We start from the raw sequence: 27,238 nt of genomic DNA, 5'->3' as shown, positions 1-27,238 counted from the left end.
CACCATACCAGCAGATCTGGGATGCTGTTCAATATGGCAAGGGCAGTAGGAACAGGTCCAAGCCAATGCATGTTGAATCAGCAGGGGAGCTGTCCAGCCAAGGAAGCTCACCAAGGAGTTGAGCATAAGGAGACATTGCACCAGCAAACTTCTGGGTCATTTTATAGTTGACCCTGCTGCTTCATCTCTTCCTAGAACATCAGCAGGACCTGATCTGGAGTATCTTAACCCTGAACTGGCTAAGAGATGACGAGCCTTATGCTTCTACCCAGGTGATGTCTCTCTGGTCTTTGCTTTAGCTTGGGTTCATTGCCACCTCTGCTTTTGGAGTCATGAGGGTTGTGGTAAAAAGTCTGAAGCTGGATTTTAAGTCTGGTCAGGAGGCCTTATTTCCCCAACTCCACAGCCTCCCTGAGTGCGGCATCTTCTGGGGTAGGCCTTGAGTGGGAGTCCTTCAGGAGATGTCTATTGCCCTTTGATCCAGTCTGTACTGGGACAACAGTGAGGTTCTCCTTAGAAGGAATTATCATCTAAGTTTGGGTGTCTGGGCATAGGCTGGTCCTGAAAGGTAGATCCCAGAATCCAGAACCTTCCTTTCCGCCTGTCTCCCCCTTTCCTACACTCTGAGCATTTTGATCAATGACAGAGTTATTACCAGTTCCATTAGGGTAGCTCAGACAATCACATCAGAAGATTTCTTCACAACCAATTTTACACTGCTTAGGGTCCCTCAACACAGTATTCCACAGAATGTTTTGATGCCACATAAATAATTGCCATTGTGTTGCCCAGAAAGTAATGCACCACATTTTTTTTCTTCAACAATTATTTATTGAACACAATGAAACTTACACACAAGAAAGAATGATGTTTCTTCTACACTCCCTATTTTTCCACATAATCTCCATCCAATTCTATGGCCTTCCTCCTGCGAGACACAAGGGCATGTATGCCCTGTCGGTACCACTCCTTGTTCTGGTCACGAAGCCATTTCTGCACTGTGTGAATCACCTCTTCGTCATCCTCAAAATGTCTTCCGCGAATGGCATCCCTTAATGGCCCAAACAAGTGGAAGTCTGAGGGAGCTAGGTCAGGGCTGTAGGGTGGATGGGGTAACACAGTTTAGTGATGTGTTCCGAAGTCCTCAAACTTGTGTGAGGCCAAGTGTTATCATGTTGAATCAAACATTCACCTGGGTTGTTATGGCGCCGAAGTTGCTGGAAGCACTTCTTGAGTTTGGTTAATGTCTTCACATAAGCTTCAGAATTAATGGTGCTGCCTCTTGGCATCACATCAATGCGTCGGTCTTCGCGAATGAGCACATCAGCAAGCTGCGTCTTGTCAGGTGTGACAGCCGTGGATGGCCGCCCTGAACGCTGCAAATCTTGGAGCTCTGCCAAACTGCCTTCTAATGGCCTCACCCTCTGTGCCCAGTGACTAACCTTACTTCTGTCAACTGCAGATTCTCCATAAACTGTACACAAACGTTTGTGAATGTTCCCAACAGTTTCTTTCTCCGCAGTGAGAAATTCAATGATGACACACTGCTTGTAACGTACATCACTTACAGACGCCATTTCGAAACACTGCTGCAGCTACGCTATCTGTCTGAAGAAACCAAAAATTTGTGTGCGCGCTCCTGAAAATTCAAATAATGTATATCTAAAGTTTCGCATTTGTACCATTACTGTAGGCTGAGAAAAAAAAAATGTGGTGCATTACTTTCTGGGCGACCCTCGTACTTTGTGGGGTTCCCACTTCAAAATGTAGGGGCCCACTTAGCCTTGTGGCAGTTGTCCTATGGAATTCTGTGTAGTCTCTTGTTATGTTCTGTGAAGGTATGATGTAGGAATTAATGGTGTTAATAATTAGCAGATTCAAATACAGGCCCAGGAAGGTTGAGGAAATGGTTGGAAGGGATGAGGAAATAGTTGCTTTTGTTTGTATCATCCTACAATGGCAACAGAACCAGCCTCTTCCTCCTTTCTAATCTTAATATGAGCCTGACTTTCAGATCAGAGCTCAACTCTGCCATGGTGAGCATGTTCTCATGAAGATCCCAGATGAAAAGGAAGCTTTTGAGTTCTCCAGTCAGTCAGTTTCTGCTCTATATTGCCCAACTCTCCCTATTGGACTTCAGTAAGGAGCAACATTTTAATAGGGAAGGAACTCTTGTGAAAAAGCAGGATATCTGACAACCCCATCTGTCTACATACGTGGCTGGAAAATGTTTATGTAGCAGTACCATTAATCATGTATATAGCACTTTTACTGTACACTGTAATTTACAATGCTTATCTCAGTAATCCTCACAACAGTGTTGAGGGGGAAATGTTTGACAAAGCGATCCTGTGCACATTTGCCTGGGAGTGAGATTCATTGCACACATCGGTGTGTTTCACTTCTTAGTAAACCTGCTTAAAATTATGTGGTTAGACTGTAGTCCTAGGCAACTCTGAGAGTAGGCTCCATTGCACACATGAGAGTTCCGTCTAAGGAAACTTGCTTGAGATTGCAACATAACGTTAATTTTTGGTGATAACATGGAGAGGGGGACATGTGAGACAACACAACTATGGTGAAAGATTTGAGCCACTCTGGTGCATGCCTGTATGAATGTATGTGTGTGTGTATTTATATACACATAAAGGAACTATGACATTTTGGCACTATGTGAACAATATTGATGGCTGTACGTAATCAATTGTGATCAATATTGATACAGAGTCTCTCTCTCTCTCTCTCTCTCTCTCTCTCTCTCTCTCTCTCTCTCTCTCTCTGTGTGTGTGTGTGTGTGTGTGTGTTTAGAGAGCATGGTGACCCCTAAATCATGAAGCCCTCTGCAGATCCATGTTTTCATTCTGGCCAGGAAGGGCCAACCGAGCCATTTTCCCTTGGCAAAGCGGTGCAGTTTATCTTTAAGGAGGCAAGAGAAATAAGAAATGAGGCTCACGTTGCATGGGTGACATCACTAGCTTTTGGCTGGGTGTTCTGTATTCTCTGGCTGTAGGCTCCAGCCAAGGCTGCTGCGGGGCGGTGTGTGTATTTGAAGGCGGTCACAGTCCCAGGTGGATGAAGACTTGGAGAGGCTCTTTATTTGGGTTATCAGGAGTGGGGAATTAAAGGGGGGAAAAAATCCCACCCCAAACCCATCACCGCCATCACGCCGCACACATGACAATGCCATTTCCCAGGCTCCTGGACTCTCTAGATCGCCTCAGTTGCTTCCGCTCCCGGCAAGATGGGTGAGTTCTTCCCATTCCAGCAGCAAAGGGGATGGAAGGTCCCAGCAAGCCAAATGCCTGAATGTTCTGAAGCTGCTACTAAACGATCGGGGCTCTAGGATGAGGATCAGGCCCTGTGGCAGGGGAATGGTGCAGACTGTGTGAGCTATTGAGAGGCTGTAGCCTGCCCCTCCTCCTTTGACTTGAAATCGGCTGGATTTATTCATTATATTCGAGATCCCCCCCCCCCCCCACAGCTTACCATCGTTTGATTCAGACTGTCGCCCTCCCTTCCATCTGCAGCTTGAAAACGTGCCTGCATCTATCTATCTGCCTGTTTGACTAGATTGGGAAAAAATCTTGCTCAACAAAAAGGAAGCCCTGATGTAAAAAAAAAAAGGGGGGGGTGAAAAGAAAAAGAGGGAGAGAGAGAAAGAGAGGAAAAAAGGGGGAGGTTTTGGAATAGCAGGAGGAGGTGGAATAAAAAGCAACACAGAAGATTCCGGGGTTGGGTCTAAGGGAAGGAAGCGGACGCTGTCCATGGTGCTGAATCGCCGGTGGTGCTGAATCTCTCTCTCTCCAGCCGCCTGCCAGCCACACTGCTCCCAGGGAAGCCAAGAAAAGAGGCTGCCAGCTGCGATCTTCTCTCTCTCTCTCTCTGTCTCTCTCTCTCTCTCTCTCTCTCTCTCTCTCTGTGTTTTGATGAGATGAAAGCCCATCCACACTCCCATCCCTAATCCGGCGTGGTAGTTCTTCAATGCTTCTCTCCTGACGTTGCCTTGATTACGGGAGAAGCAGACAACAAAACAAAACCCTGCTGAATCAGTTGGAGAGAGAGAGAGAGAGAGGAAGGGAGGGAGGGAGGGAGGAAGGGTGGAGGGGGGGTTGCAACCAAGATGTCAGTTCATTGCTGCAAAGCTACAGGAGTTCTGGGGCTCGGAGCCAGCCGGGATGGACTTCAGTGTTAGACAAGGGAGAAGGGCTGTTGTTTGGGCTCCAACCTCAGGATCGCAAGCCACCATTTCTTTGTTCGCTTGTCCTTTCCAACCATCCGGCGTGCCCAGGATTCTCACAAAATAATAATTATCGTCACAATAATTATAGCCCCTCCCCCTCCAGCTTCCTGGTGTTTGGAAGCAAGAATCACTGGCTGCTAGGAAACAAGAAGATTTCCAGGGCGCTTTTGTGGACTTGGACTCCTTGGATGTGGCCCCTTCGAAAGCTGATGTAGATAGACCTAAAGAACCATCTTTCTTAGTCCTTTGGTGAGGGCAAGGCTGGAAGAACTCAAGGGACTGATCTACATGGCCAGGCACAAGGCAGGATGCTGAATTCCCACTGACTTCCCTGTAGGACCCCTTGCCTTGTCTGGCATCACACTGATTTGGGTGGAAACTTCAGCATTTGGGGCCATTTTGCCTTCCCCTGGTTCTTAGATGGAGTGAATGAGTGGCCAGGATTCTTTCCTTCTGGGGCAGAAGTTTCTCACTCCCCTCCCAGTGCGTGATGAATCTCCACCTGCTCATATGTGATCACTGAAGGAAATCACTATTTGAGACCTGCCCAGGAGCTGGGCTCTGTTGGTATCACGTTGAAGGGCTTTGCCTCCCCAGGAAGATGCCCATGGTGTCTCTGTGAAGCTAAGGTATGGCTGCCGGAAGGTTATTGCTCTATGCTGGTCTGTCCTTAGCATTGTGTGCTCTAGGCATGCTGGCTGTGGCGATCTGCTCGGACCATTGGTATGAGACGGATGCCAGGAAACACAGGGAACGCTGCAAGAGCTTCACCACCCGGAGGAACGACCCTGGCTTCATTTATAACTCGAACAATAATCTACCCCTCAGGGCCAGCAGGTCTAGGCTGGACCGTTGGGAAGGGAAACTTCTCTTGGCCAGAAATCGGAGGCAGCTCTTTGCCATGAGTGCTGTCGATGAGTGCAATAGACAATACAACTCTACAAACATGGGGCTCTGGAGGAAATGCCATCGGCTGGGATTTGACCAAGACTTGGAGGAGCTCATTGCAAAAGGTAGGCGTTGCTTTTTCAGAATTCACCTGGTTGAGCCACCTTGTCCAAAGCAGTGGAATAAATATGCTGAAACCAGATACAATCCAATTTTTGAAGTAAGGCTTCCTTGCTTAAAGGGGGTCATGTCTACAATCTTATCCATCAGATTCTCCCCATTGGCCTTACAATCACAGGCAACCTAATTCTCCTTAAAAGAGTTCAGAACTGGTAAGGACGGATGGTGACAGTGCTTGGCATAGCTTATTTTGAACATTGGCAAACAGTGAGGATATTCTGACAATCTTTATAGTTATAGGCCTTGTAGAAAGAGCTTTGTAAGGTCTTCCAATCTGCCTCCTGATTTATGTCTAATCAATTTTTAAAAGTAAGACCATGCATAATTGTGGCACCTAGAACTTTTTCTCAGTACATAAACAGTGAAGAGAACCCATAAAGTTAAGGATTTAGCTAAATCTAGCTACTTTTGGGTTGTCAATAATGCTGTACCAGAAGGCTAGATTACTTCTGGATTAAACTAATAGGCTTCTTTTAACATTGAAAGGAGAGCCAACAAAGAGGGGTGTGTGTGTGTGTGTGTGTGTGTGTGTGTGTGTGTGTGTGTGTGTGTGTGTGTGTGTGTGTGTGATAGAGAGAGAGAGAGAGTACACTACAGTACTCCTAGTAACAGGTTATTTCAGATATGTGAACCATGTCAATTCACAAAAATAATGTTACAGTAGTTGAATTAAGAAAGCTCCAAAGAGGAATCATAACATCCTTCTCTCAAGGCTTCTGTTGGCCAATATCACCTTCAATTTATCTGTCTTACTTTTTTATGAGAAATTTGGCTAAGAATGGGGGCAACATACTTGCATCATTTCTTCATATCATGGCAGACAAAAGGTTACAGTACATGTATCTGAGAAAAATGCATACATTTACAAGGTGTGTATGATTGCAACAGAGGTTTTCTGCATACTCCCTGCTCACTTTATTGTATCATTGTGCTGCAAAACAGAATCATAGCTGCACTCCCTTAGCTCAATTTTTTTTAAATTTTTTGCTTGCATTTATCTTCTGCAAAGATTCGAAGAGCACTTGCATCAATGTATAATTTTGTTCCATTTATTTTTCACAAAAGGTTGACACTGGCATCGAGCACACTGAACAATGAGCAAGCTGATCGGAAGCAGATCACTTCTTTGTTGTGATTTCTAAGACAACAGGGAGTTTAATGGCCAGAAAGTGTGATGGGCTAGTGGTTGTTTGGTGACTTCATGAAATGCGTTCCTGGCTCGGGTCCATTTTGTAATGGGCAACTGTCCATGATTAAAAACTGTCATCATGGTCAGCACATTAGTTGGCAGGCTCAACAGGGAAACCAAAGATCCTTCCAGGTTGAGCTTTGGATTTATGGCATGGCACGAAAGGAATGATGGGAGTCAACTTGAACAAACCTCCTTGAATAAATAAGCAACTTGAATTTTTGCTGTTCATAATTACCAGTAGCTCCTAGGTTTCATCCCTGGTTTTAATAGTGGCAAAGACATCATTTTCCAGGGTGAAAATCTGGAAAATCTGGGTTCTAATTTAATCTTAGACATGAATTTACTGAGTAAGCATAATACCTTAGCCTCCGTTACCTGTTAAAAGCGTGAGAATAAAGCCCCATGATGTTGTAATGATAATGAGATGATGGAAACATAGTTATTTACCTTAGGGATAGGAAGAGTTTAAAATATTCAAACATGCTTACAATGAAGTGAATGGAATCAGTCCACTCCTACCTATTAGAACCAAATTTTAACAATCTATTCTTCCCTTATGGCCACAAATTATTTACACAATACTTTTGATTTGCCAAGTGCTTTACTTTTTATTGAGTTTGCCCTGAGTTAGGCCTGGATAACTGAATTTTAGTAGATAGAGAATGGAGGTTGAGGGATAGCAGTTTGCTCAAGGCAACACAAGGAGCCCACTGGGATGCAGACTGGTGGGGTAGCTGTTGAAACCCAGGGTCAAATCCCCATACAGCTCTAGGGCCTCCTGGTTGGCCTTCAGGCTTAGCTTAACCTACCATACAAAGTGAGGATAAAATATCTGAGCTTCTTGGAGGAGAAGTGAGATATAAATGACAGAGGAGGACATTTGAATTTGGGTCACTTGAGTCTAAATGCTACTATCTAGCAACCCATATCATTTAAAATTGATAATGTCACTTTTTACTTATACGTATTTGATTAACCTTGTCTTCTACCAAAGAGATTGGTTGTACAAGTGCACAAGTGTACAAGCATTATCCCGGTTTTTTATTGTCACAACAACCCTGTGAGGTAGGTTAGCCTGATGCTAAGCAGTGCTATGACTGAGTAGAGATTGAGCCCAGTTCTTTCCACTCCTAGTCCAACCACAATGCTGCATAACATCATCTTTCATTGAGTAACATCTAGGTTTGATTATAGAGGCAACTGTTTTAGAGAGGGCACTAAACCTAAATCCTAACAAAAATAATCCTAACAAAAATAAGAATATAGCTGGATTTTAAAAAATGCTTTAACACACTGCTGACTAATGGCCTAATCCTATCCCCCACTTGCACTGGTGGAGTGCGTACCAATACAGGCTTGTCATATGTTGGGACAGTGCACAAGTTAAGAACACCAATGAGAAGGTATGCGCTGTCCCCCAGTGCTAGTGCTAGGAGTGGAATGCCCTAGAGCAGGTAAGGCAGCAGGGAAGTGGAACAGTGCAGGGGGAGAGCAGGAAGGGGGTGTAATGAGGTGGGGGGAAGGCAGAAATGGGTCAGGTGATGGGTGGATCAGGCCTAGAACATGCCATATCCTATCCCCCTTCCCGGGCCTGATCCATCAACATGGGGCAATGTGGACGTGCGCCAGCTTTTAATAGGCCACCCCCTTTACCACAAGGAATCCTTCAGCATGCAAAATTCCCCCACAGGATACATTGCAAATCGCATCAGCACCACTCCACCAGTGCGGGGGAACTTGGATAGGTTTGGGCTTCCCGACCCAGCCATGATTGGCTGGGGGATGTGTGGAACTCCTGGCTTTGCCTTATAGCAAGATAATATAGAAATGAGTCATTATGAGCACAACACTTTTATATGGTATCTTTAAATACGCTGGATGGGACTACTTTGGCACATGCAGATATAAAGACACGGGGAGGACAAAAATATGGATATATTTTAGGGATATAAGGATTTTTCTCTCTCCCCCCCCCCCCCCCCCAGGAATTTAATGCCTTTTGGAGTGACTGGCATGCTTCAATGAGTGCATATACCCACAAGCCACCATGAGGGTGGGTTAGGAACTAGTAACTACCATGTAAATCAGCAACATTTGTTGCCACCACCCATGATAAAAAGCTTTCTCCAACCTAGAGGCTATTCCTTTTACAGTCAGAGGTTGGCCTTCCTTTCCCAGACTGAGAGAAAGAGGCAGCTCTGGGATGTTATATAGGCATCAGGTTGGTCCTTTGATATCACATGAATTCCTAGATCTGAAGGAATATGGACTATAGTGTGAATCAGCTGAAACTATGGGCAATTCTCTCTTCTGGCCATTCACCCTAGTGGTATAAAAAGACAGGGGCTGATCTCTTGACCTCTTCATTTGAACTCTGTAAAGCTTGACAAGGGTCTCCTGTTTGTGAACTTCAGCCCCAGCAGCAGAGCTCAGGGACCCAGCTCAGGATTTCAAACAAAAAGCTTCCTTAACTTGAGCCAGATGATTGGTCCATATAGTCTACACCAGTGTTTCTCAACCAGTGGTATGGGTACCACCGGTGGTACTTGAAGTGGTGTCTGGTGGTCCTTGCGGGACCCCTGGACACCTGCCACCTGGCAGTGAGACCAGGAATGTGACATAACAAGCAACAGTAGAAGGCTCCAAAGCATGTTTTTCTGCACTCAAAAAAGCCCACCTGTCAACCCTGAGCCTCTTACTGGGGTTTATCACATTGCATCTGGCCTCCTAACCCAGAAGTAATTGTCAATGATGTTATTGCCAGTTACTTCCGGACTGGTGGTACTTCGTATAGACGTATAGATGTGAAGTGCACAGATAAGCAGAGGACAAACATTGAGAAACACTGGTCTACAGTGACTGGAATCACCTCTTTATGACTCCAGAAAGGGCTCTTTCCCAGCCCTATCAAGGAACACCAGGGATGGACCTTGGGACTTTTGGAACTGAAGTATGTGCTCTACCATGGAGCCTACCACCCCAAATGTCATGCTTCCTGATCTCTTCAGGGCCCAATAGCATTGGGCACTTATGGTGGAGGAGCTCCTGGGACACTGCTGTAAGTGCTGCAGTGACATTGCAGAAGGCATGTAGCTGCTGTGTGCTTTAAGGCTGCCAGGCTGAAGACTCTGCTTGTAGGGGCAGTGGCTCTCAGATGTTGTGCTGGAGCAGGTAAGGTGGTGGAAGGGGTGGTTCAAAGGTGGGAGAGAGAGAAGCAGGGTGGGAAGTGGGACAGGCAAGGAGCATTTTGAGGGCAAGATGGGGTGGGTCCCAGTGACAGCGGCACATGCTGGTACGCTATCCCTGTTTTCCTGGCCCAACATGCCCTTTCCTCTCCTTGGACTTACTCCAGAAAAATAGCAAGCATAAGTCCAAGGATACCCCTTGATGGCCCAACAGCCTATGGATGCGTAAGTAAAAGTATTTTTACTTACATTTCCCAGGACTTCTGATTGCCCTCCCCCATCACTGCAGGCAGCTTGCACCCCATTAGTGTGGAAGATGTTGGGGGATAGAATTGGGCTCCTAGTTAGAGGTGGGAGAAAATGGATGTATTTTTTCACAAATTTCAGTGTTCTCCAAAGTTAGGAGTGCAGTAAGTGGTGTTAGGTGTTGTTATTCAAAAATTTACATTATAATTATAAATTATAATTGCTTTAGAATTGTAGTAGGTAGGTGATATAGGTGGTATCGTCGCAGCAGAGGCAGCCACAGTCATTACCCATGCATTACCCATGCATTAAATAATAAATAAAAACCAAATAAAATGGGTTTTTTCCCATATTTTGGGTTTTTGGTACAAAAATGAGATGTGCAGGAAGTGTCATGATGTGTTTTTATTTCATTATCACTGTTTTCTCCAGCCTCTACTCATAGTCACGGAAATGATGCAAAAGTATTTAGGCTACCCCTGTATTGGCACATATGTAAGAACACAATGTAATGTGCAACCTGTGGAAGATCAGGGGAAAGGGAAGTGATTCCAATGTTCCAGTTCCACCATAGCACCCATGACACCTTCAGTCTGTCTTTCAAAATAGATAAGAACAGCCCCACTGGATCAGGCCATAGGCCCATCTAGTCCAGCTTCCTGTGTCTCACAGCGGCTCACCAAATGCCTCAGGGAGCACACCAGATAACAAGAGACCTGCATCCCGGTGCCCCCCCTTGTCCAGGGACAGGGGGAAAGGGAGAACCGTTTGTATGAAGGGTAATGGGTGGAGCTGGTGATTGTTATATGTACTTATTTCAACAAGAGCCCAAATATTTCTCAAGCGTTCACGTCATGTAACCACAAATGCATTTGTGCATTTCATAGATGTACATGTAACACGTGCCTGAAGATGGGGAGTGCCAAATGCATAGAAACTAGAACCATAATCTTTTGGTAAATACATGCAGTTTAGAATGGCAAAGGCAACTGCTTTTCATATTGCTTTTTGAAGACAAGAAACAGAAGATATGGATGAATTTCAATAGCGCTTTAAATTGAAAATTCACTTAGTTCTAGGAAACTCTAGAGCTCTCTGGAATCTTTGGAAATGGAGATGGGCCTGTAACTCAGTGGTAGAGCATAAACTTTGTATGCAGCATGTCCCAGGTTCCATTCATGACATCTGTGGGTAGGGTTGGGAGAGACCCTTGTCTGAAACTTTGGAAAGCCACTGTCAGGCAGAGTAGACCAATGAACCATCAACCTCAGTCACTGTAAGGCAAGTTCCCCCACATCTCCATTCAATTAAATAGAAAACAGAATGTGCACTAAATGTAAGAATGGCTCTCTTCAACAGTAGTTCCCAAACTGTGGGTCAGGAGCCACTGGTGGGATGTGACCTGATCTTTGGTGGGTCACCAAAGGGTGATGGAAAGATCAGAGAACTAATTGCCTCAAGCCCCGAGGCTATTGAAAAATCAGATACTGTAGCTGCTAACCGCCTTGCTAGGAGCTGAGTTCCTGCAGTTTGCAAGCATATGTAAATATAGAGAGATAATGTTTGAGGGTCTTTTTCCTGGTTATTACTAATAAATAAATAAATAAATAATAAAGGTTTCTTTCTAGATCTCCTTTTTTAAAACGTCTGGTAAACCTAGATGGATCCCAACAGAGTGTTGTTTTAAAAAGTGGGTCCTGACAATATTCTTTTCAGACAAAAAATACCCAGAGTCACCATCGTAATGCCATTCTTGTAAAATGGATATTGACATTAGTTGCGCTTTGAGGTGTTTATTGTTCTTTTGCTCTTTTGGCCTGCTGTGTTCATAATTAGCTACTTCAGGAGAACTTCATGTCCCTACAGGAAGGGAGAATGGTACAAAGAAAGATTCCCATGTTTTCTCTGCTGATTTCATCTGGAGAGTGCACTGTATGCTTTAAACAGCTTACTTGATCTTGTCCATTTCAAAGCTGTCTCCTATTGCCTTGTATTTGAATTATTATAAGCTGCAACTTTGGGGGTATAGGACCTCCCTCTCATGTGGGACAAACTGAACCTGTATTAAGGGGTCCACAGAATTGTTACCTGGCATGGAATTGGTCAGAGAGGAAATGAGATGGAAAAAAAATCATCAGGGAATCCTAAGAATGTGCACAGCCTTTTCTATTGAAGATTTACTCAGTAGTAAATCCCATTGAGTTCAATGGGACTTACTAATAAAATGTACATAGAACAAGCAGTCTAAGGGCGCAATTCTAACCAACTTTCCAGCACTAGCATAGCTGTGCCAGTGGGGCATGTGCTGCATCCTGTAGTTTGGGGGGCAGTCACAGAGGCCTCCTCAAGGTAAGGCAATCTTTGTTCCCTTACCTTGGAGTTGCATTGCTCTTATGTCAGTGCTGGAAAATTGGTTAGGATTGCAGCCTAAACATATATTTTTTTGAGTAATCATGTATAGGATCAGGCTGTTAGTGTAGTTTCATCTTTGGGCAGTTTCTGGCCTATGAGCAGGTCTGTCGCTATTCTTTTCCACTGAATACTTTTCTATTATTTTATGATGCTGAACTTCAACATTAGATTGGTGTGCAAAGCATTGCATTGTACTTTACCGGACAGGTTGCATGGAAAGGAAGTTGATTTTTCTCTGTAAACCGCTTTGTGAACTTTTAGTTTAAAAGCGGTATATAAATACTGTTAATTAATAATACATTTTTAAAATGTAAAATGAATTAATCAAGCCTCCCCTTTGCGGAAGTGGCAAGGTGGCACAGTCTCTAGCAATGTGCAAGAAAAGCACCTGGCACATGGGTCCCAGTCTTCAGAACATCCTGCATGAAAATGGTGGGCCAACAAAACTGGAGGTGACTATCAGGAAACTGGCTAAAGCAAACCACAAGCTAGCTAGTGGTGTCATCATAAGGCAACACCTGGGGGAGGAAGGGAAAGAATAAGCTGAGTTGGAGCTCCCTCCTGGCTACTTTTGGAAATGGTGATTATGAATGGGGACTTAGTGGGTGCCAGTCCAAGTATCTGAGGCTGACCTCACTGTTCCACCACCAAGGTTCCATGGGTCCTCCATGATGCTCCTCATCTGGTAGTGGCAACAATTCAAGACAGCATGCTTCTTACAGAGTCTTTGACTCCTTTATCAGGAATTGTTATTGTCATCAGATTTGTTGTGTCTGTCTGACCAGATTGTAAGCCCTCTGGAAGGCACCTGGCAATGTTCATGGTCCTTAATAAACCACAAAAAATCCCATATATTCCATGCAACTTCAGTTACCATCTCCAGTTCTGAGGAGAAAGGCAAACAAGGGGAAAAAAATTCAATAATTGCATAATGAAGACATAGTAAACCACAAGGGAGAAGACTTGCAATAACTGGAGACCACTCTGCGGAGAGGAATACCACCATAAAGTCCTTTTCGTTCCCTTTTGGAACTCTGCCATGGAATCGTTCTAATCTGATGCCTGCTGGCTTTGGCTGGAATCTGATTTTTTTTTTTTTTTTTCAAACATTGATATATTCAGCAATTCTTCTTCTAATAGATTTGTTGCAGCCAAATGACCATTTGCTTTTGTGGGATGATTTAGGACCCGAAAGGAAAGGAAAAATCTAACAGCAGTGTGGATCAATCTCTCCAAACCAGGTCTACACACAGGAATTCTAGAGTTCTCTTGGTTTTTGTTTAAGGTAGCATGACGGGTGGGAGTGCTGAGGAAGCAAAGCCATCAGAGGAAGTCACCCCTTTCTTAGCAATGTGAAGAGATAGAAGCCATTGATTTATCCCCATCGGTGTCGGGTCACAAGGTCATTTTATTATGTGGATACTGAGGGGAAAATCACTGAGTGGTGACTCTTCTACTTTGACAGGAATCACTCCTCATTCCTATATGGTTGGCATGGGATTCAGCACAGCTGGAGCCATTTGGTCCAGTCTTAATTATCCCAACCTCTCAAAAGCCCCCACAGAAACAAGCTGGGAGAGTCTGGTGCTTTCTGGTTAATCATTCACCTCTAGAGCTTGAGTGCTCCATACTAACCCTTTCCTTCCTTAACCTCACTGCTTTGGAACATTTGCTCTTACCTGCTCTATGCCACCAATGAAACTTACTCTTGACGACACAGCTGTCTGCCCTGAATTTCTTCTCCTTGCCACTGGCAAGTCTCCCATGGTCTCCCCCAGACATGTGCCTGTGAAGATTTCCTACTTGTGTGAACTCCTCCTGATCTACAGTGGCGTAGCTAAGGGGCTGCAGGGGGTAGCAGCTGCACCGGGTTACTGGTCGGGGGGAGGGCAACAATGTGCAACGACATCCAGCATGTGACTTACACTGGGCTGCTGCCCTGCCAGGCACACTGGACTACTGCGGGGGGGGGGGGAAACAGTCATCTGCCAGTGTCGCCACAATGCGGGTGCAACTTTTATTCGGTTGCAGGCTCTGCCAGTGTGTAGGTTGTGCACACACTGGGGTGATGGGCTAGATTGTTGCCCCCCCCCTGCAACCAGCAGCAACACAACAAGTGGTCTGGTCGCATTGTGCCAGTTATAAAAGCAATGTGAACAAACCACTTGTTGTGTGCTGCTGGGGGAGGGCAACAGTCGAACCTGCCACCGTCACTGCGCTCTGTGCATGACTTATATTTGGCTGCAGGCCTTGCAAGCAGCCGAATTAGGAGCCCAAGTCTATCCACACCCTCCAGGGAGTAAGTCCCATTGACTATAATGGGCGACTACCCTCCTCCTCAACTGTCTCTGTGGGCCCCCCTGTCCCGGAACTGTGAGCTGCCACTAGTGCTCTCCTCTTTTTCCTCCTCACAGCCTCACAAGACTCTTCCCGCTTCAGGATGTTGTTTCTGGATCACTTCGCTCAGCTGGGGGGGGGGTCCTGGAGGTCCTGCTCAACTGTGGAGGCTTCTGATCTCAAAGTGTCCGTGAAGGGGGGAGTTTCGATCAGCTGCGAAGGAGGCTCCATGAGGGAGGAGACTAGAATGACTTCCACCAAGGGAGTTGTCTTCTTAGGCTGCAATCCTATAACACTTTCATGGGAGTAAGCCCCATTGAACATAATGGAACTTACTTCTGAGTAGACACACATAGGATTGCTCTGTTAATCCGAAGTGGTGTCACAAAAAAGACACAAATTGAATTAAATTTGATGGGGGGGGGAGGTGCTACAAAGTCTTCTTTGAACTAGATAGTAAATGGGTTAGCTACGTCACTGACTCTAGCAAATCCTGTTTACAGTCTGCCTAGCCCTGATGCATTTCAAAAATGATCATATGAATTAATGTGATGCTCAACATCTCTGGATCTATGTTCGAAGCACTTTGTTCAATAACTTCCTCTTTCCCACCCAACAGCAATGCATTACTAACTGTTCCTTCAGCCGAATCCTAACTGTGCTTCCACACACAGTATATGAATTTCTTTAATTTCAGTGGAACTTACTTCCAAGTTAACCTTTCTTAGAACTGTTACTGTTGAGCACATTAAAAAAAAAAAAAAAAGATTGTGTATCTCCTTTATAGTTGATCCTTCCTTAGCTGATCCTTAACCCAGTGGCGTCACTGGGGGGGGAACGGGGTGTGGGCCGCACTGGGTGACGCACATGGGGAGGAGGCGACACCACTTCTGGCCAACATTTTTAAAATCTTGTTATTTCCGAATAATGCCATCATGTTATATATCATTCGATGTGTAATTTCGTGCAGAATGCAGTGAAACAAACCACGTTGAAATGTCTCTATTCTATGAAAAGTTATAGCCAAAAAACCAGCAGGGTGGGGCAATGGTACATCAGCATGTGCACTGCCCAGGGTGCTGACCCACCCATTGCATGGGAGGAGGTCCATCATAGGGATGACATACTGGCCTCCTGCACTGGGTGATGCAAGGGCTTTTGATGCCCCTGCCTTAACCTATAGCAGGTTGACTATACCCTTGTTAACGTACTGTGAGCTATATCTCAGAAGGGGCACATGTTCTGTGTTCAGAAGGTCCTGGGCTCAATCCCTGACATCTGCAGGTAGGGCAGGAGAAAGACTCTTATTTGAAACCCTGGAATACCATCGCCAGTCAACAGCACTGTCCTAGAGGGACCAGCGGTCTGACTCATGCAGCAGTTTCTCTACGTAAAATCAGCATTTCTATACAGGGCTCTCTTCTGTTTTGAAGGTTATCAAACTATGGGCGCAATCCTAACCCCTTATGTCAATGCTTTCCAGCACTGACATAAGGGCAATGCAGCTCTGAGGTAAGAGAACAAACATTCCCTTACTTTGAGGAGGCCTCTGGGAGTGACACCCAACAGCAGGATGCAGCACATGTCCCATTGGCACCGCTATGCCAGCACTGACATAAGGGGTTAGGATTTTGCCGCCTGTCCTCTGCTTGGAAAGTACCCACTCTCTGCCTGGGCTCTTGTTGTTTTTGTAAAAGCTCCACCCGCTTCACTGGCTTCAGTTAGCACTGCCTGCTTCCTCCTTCCTGGCCCCATTCTTTGACTCGTAGGCCTCAACTAGCCAAGGCAGGACAGCCCCAAGTTGTGGATTGCATTCTCACAAGAACAGTCACAAATGCCACAACTTCCTGTTCTCTCTGAGTACAAGGTATACTCTGCTGACCTTGTCTCTGGTTGACTCGAGCATTTCAAACTCTGGAAAGGAAAGCAAAAATCTCCAGCAGAACATTACATTGCACTCAGCCTTACCTTGGGGACTAGATGAAAGAATGAATGAACAGCATGTGACAGATGTTAGGCCCATCACTTAACGCATGATAAGAAAATACCATGGCAATGACAGTCATGTAACAACTTGTATAGGAGGAAACAGAGAACTCCCACCAGTGCCATTGTTCTTAATACAGCATTCATAAACCAAGTCAGCCAATGGTCAGGAGGTAGAAACCCTTCGTTGCCGAAAGCAGAATCCCCCAAAGCAGTTGGGAAGCTTAGTTGAAGAAATGGGAGTTGAAAGGCCATCAGACTTGGCACAAGGTGTGCTTCTCTGGGGAGGCCATTCCACTTATGGGATGGCATGATGGAAAATGCTTACTATCTGCTCACTATCCACAGAATCTCAAATTCTTGGGGAAGAGGGTCTCTGTTGATGAACTTGGGCCCAGGACCTGGACTTGGCAGAAGGTGGTCCTTCAGAGAGCCAGATCCAAAGACACTGAGGACTTTGCAATTGTAACCAGCGTTTGGAATTATGGCTGGACACATATGAGCATGCAATGCAATTGTTCGGGGCAAGAGAGAAATGCTGTCTAGCCAAACTCAGTTAGTAGTCTATAAGCTGTATTTTGGACTTACTGAAATTTCCAAGAGGTCTTCAAAGACAAAGCAGAAAATGAGCACGGCAAGCTGTGAGTGAGGCTAGTGCATTTCTTCCTGATGAGCTAGCTTTCTGCTTTCAGGAAGCTTACTAAGCCATTTCTGCCCAATGTTGCATATACACAACAGGGCTCAAATGTGTACCCTTGTGGGCCGGACAAAAATGGGTTAAAAAAGCTCAGTGGAGTGTACCAAATTTGCATCTCCTATCTGCAGTGCAAAAATGGTGCAGTCCACCCCACCAGCTCAGGACCCTACCTCCTCTTTTTTCTGATTGTGTGGAACAGTCCATCGATGTGGCTGATCAAGGGTGTGGGGAGTCAAGCTATTGAGAGCAATGCAAAAGATCTAAAGGTGAATTTGTGGGTAAAGTAATCCTGATTGTAGGTCAAGTGTTTATTATATTGTTCTGATGTTTCCTCAGTCATGTAAGGCTTCTTCTTGTTCCCTGGCCTTACCCACTGGAAGCCTGATAGTGGAACATGAAGTACCAAATGCTTCCCCCCCATTTCTCCCACTCCCCCCCCCATTTTTCCCATTCAGTTGGTTTTACTACTCATGTAGTTAAAGTTGCTGTGAGATCTTACAGTTCTAGGTTTCATCCAGAAACCTGGGTTTCACCAGTTGATACCTGGGTGTGAGTAGCTATGGTGTGTGCATATCATGCATATGTATGTGTAGATGTACTCTTTTTTGTTTCCTGGGCTTTTCAGTTAAGCTAAGCTGTGTGCTGTAGCATTCGTCAAAGCGTGATTGGTTGTTGCTTTAAAGGAAGCATCTATAAACAGGGCTTTCTGCCTGCTACAACTCTCTGGGAATGCAGGAAAAACGAGAGGACAACGAAAAAACTAGAAAAACGAGGTGTGCAGTTAATCTTCCTGAGAATCTCAGTGTTCATTTAAAAGAAAAGAAACCAATTCCGAGCCCTTGTTGCGGAGGCAATGTGGTGGAAAATATACGGGCGATGCCTGCTGAAATTCCAAAAGGGACGGCTGGGCAAGATTTCCAGGGCTTTAGTGCCCTGAATAATAACCTCCCCGACACAAACAGCACCAGAATACATTATGCAAATTATGCAGTGCTGATTTGCATAATTAATACAAGTTACAGAATCCTGTTTTTCTGGAGGCTGTCCGATCTAGTCCTTCAGGAAGGGTGGAGCAACAGGAAGCGTGTCTCCATAAAGCCTCAGTTGGTACTTGGACCTGCTGCCGCAACAACTACCAAAGATCAGCTCCTAGTATGGCCACTGCAGGCCAGCACAAGCTCCTCTCACTTCTGTGCTGTTTCCATTTGGCTTTCCAGCCCTCATAGCTGCCCTTACTGCCTGCCTGCCTCCCTCCTCCCTGACCTTCCCTAGATTGAATGCCAGTTTTTCCTCCCAGCAAAATCAACCTACTGCTTCCTTTGCAGTAGCTGCCCCATGATCAACCCTTCTTTCTTAGCATTCAAAACACTATGTGACATCTTATCAAAGATGTGGCAATTGCAAAGGTCCATGCTTGCTGAGAAAAGAATGACTGGCAGGCAACGTCAATGCACTATCAGACAATGAGTGTTGACTGCTATTGTTGCCAGGGGTGGGGTTCAGGCAGAATGAGGTTGTCATTGGGTGGATCCTCAACAGAATTTCCTATTTGGAAGCCACTTAAACCACTGTGGCTTTCAGTCGTGTGATGAACCAAGCATTACGAAGTCTCTTGCTTTCTGCCATAAAGTTAAACCGTTTGCATTTTAAGACGTCATAAATGTTTATGGAAATCCACCCTGAACTGAACTAGCAGCTGATGGAAGTCACCACTTTTATAAACTGGAATCTCACACCTAGCCCATGAGGTGACTGTGGACGATTGGACCTCTTCAGACAACTAGTTCCGCTAGGTCCCCATTGAGCAAAATAGGATTGTTTGAATCCTCCCTGAGTTTCCACTATTCACTATAGGCTTTGAATGTTGCTGGGTGCAACCAGAGCGTGATACCATAGTCTTTCGAGACTGAAGGTTGCCCCCCCCCCCCAAAAAAAAAGGTGCAACCAGGTTCCAGAACAGGAGGCCTGCTGTGGACCAGGAGTTGCTTCTCTTCTTTTTTTACAACACCAAGTTTGCTGTCCAGAAATAAGAACTGCAGACAATTTGAGCTGATGCATTAGCACCATATCCCAGAATCCTCTGGCACTAGGAGTCAAATGATGCCCAGTACCAATCCCATGCTATTATCAGATATAAATAAAAATCCCATATGGCACCATTTGGGCAACGTTGCTGAGGGAGGCCAGTGGAGTTTCCCTCAGACTGCGTGAACAAGTGTACCTTCTTGCTTCAGGGCAACAATTTTCAACCCATGTGCCACAGCACATTGGTGTGCCACAAATGGTCTGCAGGTGTGCCGCAGGTGTTTAGGAGAGGCTCTTTTATTGGTAGGGCCATTGGGGGATGTGAGCCCCACCCAGCAGTGTGGTGTGCCTAGTCACTATCAAAAAACTGATGGTGTGCCCTGAAAATTTTAGTGCCTTGCCAGTGTGCTGTGAGATGAAAAAGGGTGAAAATCACTGCTTCAGGGACTTGCTGGTTCTTATTGGTAGGTGCCTGACTGTCTTACAGCATTAGAATTCAGCATATAAAAGATTTCTGTCTTCTGCAGCTCTTCATAGAATCTGGCTCTCCTGCACAGAGTTTGAATGTCTGAGAAGTAAGGCTTTCATCGTTTTAAACTCTGAAGTTCCTTGGTCCTGGGTTTATAGAAAGATGCTTAAAACAGGCAGCCATTCCCTGCAATAGTTCTGCTGTTCTACAGGTGCAGCTTTGGGGTATGTTGCTTCTTGGTTCTTTTTCAAGGTGATTTTCTGCACTCCTTCCAGCCCCCAACCTATCCAATTCTTCTTATCCTGCTGTTCCACTTTCTGTGCAGATAAACACATTTGCATGCAGGGAATTGTTTGCCTACTCTGATGTCTAGTGCCATGCCTACAAGTGGCACTATAACAACAATAATAATAATAATAATAATAATAATAATAATAATAATAATAATAATAATAATGGTTCCTTGATCCTGAATGTTAATTCTTTGGGTTTAATATACTTAACAAATTGGGCCCCTGTGCCTGGTGGGGTCCTGCACTGGGGTGGTGTGTGGAGTGCCCATAGCCACTGCTGGCACCTTGCTCTGTAGCAGACGCTCAGGTATGGAATCTTCCATGCCGAAGTGACGTGAGGAGAGTGCAGTGAGCAGAGCATTACCACTGAATGGCCCTCCCTCCTACCTGCCTCTGGGTTTGATGGGTCTGAAATCGCCCCCCCCCCAGAAGCTGTAGGCACTGATACCAGGTGCCTCACCACAGCTGCTCATTCTGGTGAGTGGGGGGGGGGAGCACAGGGGCGCCCCCTTTTTGCATTGGAACCCACATGCCAGATGCAAGGGAGGGCACCAGGATGAAGTTATCTGGTGTGCTCCCTGGGGCATTTGGTGGGCTGCTGTGAGATACAGGAAGCTGGACTAGATGGGCCTATGGCCTGATCCAGTGGGGCTGTTCTTATGCTCTTATGTTCTTAAGGCCGGCCCTGTGAAAATCAACAAATGGTTTGGAACAGATTACTTTGGGTCACTGTTCCCCTGACATTTGATCTCCAAGACACAAGTTTATCTTTCTGGATTAAAACTGGAGTTAGTAGTCATAAAGACACATATGATTTTCTCAGTCAGCTTCCTGAGCAGTGATCAGGCATCTTCTTTGCAACTGTGGTCCAGGAGAAAACCGGCTGTGCTTTTGTGGCACTAGTGATGGTTCTGCTGTTCCCCAGCCACAGCACCTGGCAGGCAGAGGCATACCTAGAAGCTATGGCTCCAGAGACAGTGATATCATGCTATCACATGACATTGTGATATCACTCCTGGGTTGTCCTCTGAGGAGGAGGTGCCGGTGTCTTTGCATCCCATTCCTTCTCCTGTGGTGTCATTTGAAGGGGTGCCACTGAGCAGAAGGAATGGGGTGCAAAGCCACCTCAGCCAGTGCTCCCTCCTCTGGAAGAACCATAAGCAATGCAAGGCAGTCATGCGCATATAATGCCCATGGCAGGTACCCCTCAGGATCCCGCCCTTGTTACGCCTCTGCTGGCAGGATTCAAGGGCACCTGCACTGCCTTCATGTTGTTGCTCCCCAGTGCTGTACAGTCTGCTCTGAGAGCCACCTGCCCCAGTGTTAAGATCACCCTCTTAGAGGCCCTCCTGCGAGTTGTCCTGCCAGCAGAGATGAGGTGAGTGGTGACTTGAAAAAAAGACCTTTTGACTTACGACACAGCCTCTTTGGAATGCTGTCCCTGGGGGAGGATCACCTTAGGCCAAATTTCATGACTTTTTGGTATCAGATGAAGTACTTTTTATTTTCTTGAGGCCTTTTAGCATGAACATATTCCTGTCTATTGCAAGTTTGGATGTCTGTTCTCCTACTGTTTCTAGTAATTTGTTGGGATTTTTTTTTTGGGGGGGGGGGGTTCTTTTGTTTGAATTTTTCTGTTATGAGCCACCCTGGAAGTTCATAGAACTGAAATGCATCTGCTTGTGTGCCTGGCACAGAGTTTGGAAAGCATTGCACTGAGTTGTGTCTCCATCAGCCCAATCCTAACTAAGGGCCCTATCCTGAGTCTCATGCACTGGCCCACCGCCAGGGTGCACTATAGCAAATGTGCAATAAGGTGCGTTTGTGAGCCGTACTGCGGATCCAGCACCAGAGCTGGCCCAGGGCTCACGCTGGGCTAGGACTGGTGCTGGGTCCACAGCCTACTGATTGGCGGCTCACCTGGACCACCAAGCAGTGGAGAGGTGAGTGGGGGCATGGGGGGAGGGAGGGAAGGAGGCGTGGTAGCGGGGCAGGAGTGGGGCGGGTCTGGTGGAGCTCGGTTCCACTGAATCCAGAGCCCTGTGTCAGGCCATGCAGCCTGACATGGAACTCCTCGATTCTGCACTGGTTAAAGATCCACCACAGAACTGAGTACTTCCATACAGTAATGCAGGGCTACTTCCCTTACCTGGGGGAAGGGGATGAAAATCCCTTTCCCCTGAGGAGCCACTGGCAACTGCCCCATGGCCTTAGGATGCTGCTGCAGCCATTTGCGGCGCTGCGGTAGCCCCCTGTGTGGGGCAGCTCAGGATTGGGCTGCCTCATCCACCCTTGCCAATGCAGGCGAACCAATGGACCATGTGTTGTATCCTGTGGGGCTGGGGTGGGCTGAGCAGCAGCAGTCCTGAAATGTCAAACAAAAATTACCTTACCTTGAGGAGCCCTCCACTGTCGCAGGTCTCCTTGGATCTGTGCCAGCTGCTTTACTGGTGCAAGTCCAAGGAAAGTAAGGGAGAGAGAACGGGATTAGGATCCCACACACGCTGATGTTTCTGAGATCCACCTCCTTTCTGCCTCCCGCCTGCCCCTTCCTACCCAGAACCTCCCCCTCCATGCCTCATTCCACAAACCCCCACCACTGGCTTACCTTTACTAAATGGCCATGCCACCATATGGCTGTGCGTGTTCCACAGTCGTAAAGGGCATCACAGCCCTAGTTTGGATTGATCTGCTAGTCTTCTAGTCCAGGGGCCTCCAAACCCCGGCCCAGGGGCCAGATGCGGCCTGCGGAGTGTCTCTATCTGGCCCGCAGTCAGCTTCTGATCCCCTGAGAGCCTCTGGCCCAACTGACCAATCACAACCAGAGTTGTGCTTGTGGTGTGGGGGAATGGGGGACCATTTAAATGTATGCTTTATTTCTTGGGCTGTGTTGGTGCTTGGATAAATTCTGGACATTTGATCCCATTCATTCATTCATTCATTCATTCATTCATTCATCTAAGTTCCATCTCTAATATATTTATTTAAATTTTATATTTAATATTTTTTTTCCTGGCCCTTGACGCTGTGCCAGATATTTGATGTGGCCCTTTGGCCAAAAAGTTTAGAGACCCCTGTTCTAGTCCATAGGAGCTTACCACAGCAGCCACTTCCAGTAGCTGGTAGCAGAAACATGTGCACTGGATGTCTCAATCAGTCTTTGGAGCCTTTGCAGATGGGCAGTGATGAGAAGACAACTTTCCTCTTGGAAAGAATGTTCAGTTTTCAAGGGCTGATGCCAAACGCCTTCCTCTTGTTTCGGATGGCTTTTGTGCTGTGAGGTGACTCCTTTGACATTTCAGGGTAATGATGTAAGGAAGGTGGATACATTTTCCTGTGGTTTTCATAGGAGACATATGGGAGCCAGCTTGTGCCTGTCACATTTTTGCCAGCCTCATTTCAGAGGGCCGCAGGAGATAATATCCTCCAGCAAGTGTCTGCTTGATGTTCTTGATTGCTGGTGTTCCGTTTGTGTGACCTTTCTGTTCGTAGATGTGTGTAGCCGCATGTGGTAATCTCTCGCGCCCAAGACTTGCATTTTACCGCAGTTAACTAACAAAATGATTTCTTTAGTGCTCCATTTGCCAGTTTCATTTTGGCCAGAAACAGAAGGCCAAAGTTGAAAGTAAACGGGTCACTGTAACATATCCTTTGATCTCTTCAAAATTTAGGAAAAAAAATTTGGCAAGAATATAATCATTTGATTTAATATTTATAACCTGCTTTTCCCTCCTAAGGGAGACCCAAAATGGCCAACGATATCCAATGAGAAACCCAAACATAATAGCATTACATAAATCAATTCAGTAACAAATACATATTAAAACACTTCAAAGCTATTAAGTTCATAAAGATAAACTCAACACAGTTCGCATAAAATTAATTTCTACTAACAAAACCACGGGTCAACAAACGTTACGAACTCATTATACCCAAACATATCCTAGTTCAAAGCCTAAAATGCTAAGAATTTAATTACTTGCAGCAACAACATGGCAACAATTAATATCGAATGAAGCAAACAACAAGGAATTTTGTTGTATTATGTTGGAGTAGTCATAGCAATTGCGACATCTAAGGGCTGGAGAGTGGACCTTTCACAAAACTATACCCCCCCCCCCACCTGAGAACTATCATAAGCAACCACTGCCATTGAGAAGAGCCAGGAGATTGTCCTGCTCTCTTTGTGAGAAGATGCCCCACACCCCTAGAGATCAAAACATCTGGTCCCTGGTGGCTAGATAGCACATTTTCATGTATGTGTGTCTATTCAGCCTTCTGGTCACCCTGGAAACTTTGAAAAGCAGAAGTTGAAACAGCAGCATCTGCTTGCAGACTTCTCACTGTCCCTGCACTGCATTCAAACAGTTCCAGGTTCAATCCCTGGTGTCCCCAGGTGGAGCTGGAAACTAATGATCTGGAACCCTGGAGAGCTGTTGCCTGGGGGTGTCAATGGTACTGAACTGTATGGACCAGTGGCAGTACTATCCAAATCTCCATGTGCAGGAACATCTAGGGCCCTTCTGGTTGGTGTATAGTGCAAATCTGGCCTGCCCCACCGAGTGGCAAATTTTATATTGCTGGAGTTTGTCAGGACACCACATCATAGCCATGCTCCAGGAAGACTTTAATACAAGAAAATCAACCTTAAATGTTTTCCTCAGGTATTTTCTTGTCCTGCTACTTAGTTATTTCTACTCTGAAATTTCATTTAAAGGTTTTATTTATTTAAAAATTTTATTCTTTTCTCTTGCCAAGGAAAATGCTCAAGGTGAGGCTTATTTCATGCCCAAAATGTAGCTCATTTCACCCCAAACTCTTGAAGTGGGTTGCAATAGTTTTAAAATCAATGTATAACAATTGAATAATGAGAATTGAAAATATCTGAAAGAAACATAAAAGGGATATTAGAGTGCCAGACTATGCATATTTACTCAAAAGGAAGCCCTACTGTCTTCCATATGGTTTACTCCTAGGAAATCTGCATAGGATTGTAGCTGGGCAGCCTATTCCAACCTACCACTTGAGCCGGTGCAGGCCTCCCTGAGCTGACTCGAGAGCCAGCCAGGCTAGCATGGAGACCTGCATCAGCTTGGGCTGTCTGGATCCTGATCCCAGTGCTGTGCCAGTCAGCACAGGTAGGTTTGTGCTGGGTGGTGCAGGGGGTGGGAGATGGTGGCGGGAGAGTGGAAAGGAAGTGGGGAGGGGGAGTTTTTGGGTGGGGGAGGGCAGAACAGGCAGAAGATCAGGCCCAGGAGTGGGATGGGATTGGCTACAGCAGCACACGCCATATCATAACCCCCCTCTTGGCCAACCTGGCATTACAACTGGCTTCTTGGATTTGCACCAGATAAATAGCGGTGGGTGATGGGAAGACGATGGGGAAACTGTGGTCTAATGTGCAGCATCAAGCAAGCACAGAGGCTTCCAAGCTCTACGGTATGCTGATGAGGTCACTAGTACATTCTAGTGCCCGTAATGTTTGACTTCGTCAGCCAGGAGACTGAACAGACTTCAGCAGGTTCTCTGCTTGGAAAACATCAGCAGGTTCTCTGTTTTGAAGACATCTATTTACAGTAAAACCTCTTTAAGTTGACCACCCAAGGGACTGGAGGAATTGGTCAACATAGGGAGGTGGTCAACATACAGAAAAAAAAGGCATTTAAATATTATCATGTTTAGCTCCCAGGACAACAAATGCAAGACCAAGTTATGATTTAGATTGGATTTTTTAAAAGTTTTATTGCAAATATCAATGAGAATTGATCCTCTTGTGATGCTTACTAGATATATCATCTATATCTATATCAAGAGACAGAGAATAAACAGCCCACAATCAGTGTTTTAAAAAACCCCTGAAAATTCATAAGCTTAAAAAAATTGTAAGTTAAAGAAAAATATTTGGTTTCATAGCAGACAGGCAGACCAATGCTATCCCTTGCCAGCCCATAGCATGTAACATGTTACATAGCCCCAACAGCTGAAAAAACACACACTTTTTAGGCTGCCTGGCCTCCACTGGGTCTCCTCAGATTCACTAAATGCCAGAAGGTGTTTGATACGGTCCCTCATTAAAAGCTGTTGAGAAAACTTCACAGTCAGAGAATAAGAGGGCAGGTCCTCTCATGGATTGGGAACTGGTTGAGGACCAGGAAACAGAGAGTGGTGTCAACAGGCAATTGACAAAAAAAGTGAAGAGAGGTGTAAAGTGGAGTGCCTCAAGGATCTGTCCTGGGATTGGTGCGTTTCAACATCTTCAGGGATGACCTAGAAACAGGGATAAGCAGGGAGGTGGACAAGTTTGTGGATGACACTAAACTTTTCTGAGTGATGAAGACCAGAAGGGATTGTGAAGTACTCCAGAATGCTCTCTCCAAACCGGGAGAATAGGCAGCAAAATAGCAGTTGTGTTTCAATATAAGTGTAAAGTAATGCACTGGTGATGGGAACCAAAGTGAAAAGACAGTGGCTTCACTATGCACAAGCAATCTCATGTCCCTCACAACTTGGTACATGTCCAGGTACAATCGGCAGCCGGCACAGGTCTGTCAGCTATGTGCAGTGTGCCCACCTATAAAAATTTTTTTGCACATGCGCTAGCAGGCGCAGGGGAGGGATTGTCGCGTGTCTTCTTGCTTTTCCAAGATGGGACAAACCAGAAAAAACACAGGCCCACAGTATCGCGTTCAGTGGGCAACATATGAAGGGTAAATTAATACTCTGTGCAATGGTCGATGTGGTCAAGATACAACTACGGAGGTGGTCAATACAGAGAGGTTGGTCTCCCATAGTGTATATGCAGTGTCTGTCCATACTGTGAAAATTAGGTCAACTTAAGGAGGTGGTCATTATAGAGAGGTGGTCAACTCTGGAGGTTCTACTGTATTTAATTTACAGTGGGCACTCGATATCTGTGTCTGCGGATTTGATCATCTGACGGTTCTGAACTTGCAGATTTGGGCCCACCTGGACCTTCTGAACTCTCAGAATGCCCATTTTGGGCAAAAAAAAGTGACTCCCAGTATCTCATGGAAACGGGAAGTGACGTTTTTATGACTTATAAGGCATTCTGAGATCTGTGGAAGCCG

The 27,238-nt window shown here is 45.7% G+C and overlaps 1 protein-coding gene across 1 annotated transcript in view; it reads left to right on the top strand.

The window, feature by feature from the left end:
• The first annotated feature begins 4,871 nt into the window (after nucleotides 1-4,871).
• TMEM178B (transmembrane protein 178B) overlaps nucleotides 4,872-27,238 on the top strand; it is a 307,161-nt gene continuing 284,794 nt past the window's right edge. The window contains exon 1 of the mRNA XM_066634398.1: nucleotides 4,872-5,253. Within this exon, the coding sequence (XP_066490495.1) occupies nucleotides 4,872-5,253 (382 nt within the window). The remainder of the gene's footprint in view (nucleotides 5,254-27,238) is intronic.

Source organism: Tiliqua scincoides, chromosome 7 (genome assembly GCF_035046505.1).
Source record: "Tiliqua scincoides isolate rTilSci1 chromosome 7, rTilSci1.hap2, whole genome shotgun sequence".
Classification (NCBI taxonomy): domain Eukaryota; kingdom Metazoa; phylum Chordata; class Lepidosauria; order Squamata; family Scincidae; genus Tiliqua; species Tiliqua scincoides.
The sequence above is the reverse complement of the archived record's forward strand: the minus strand, read 5'-3'. Positions and strand labels throughout refer to the sequence as shown.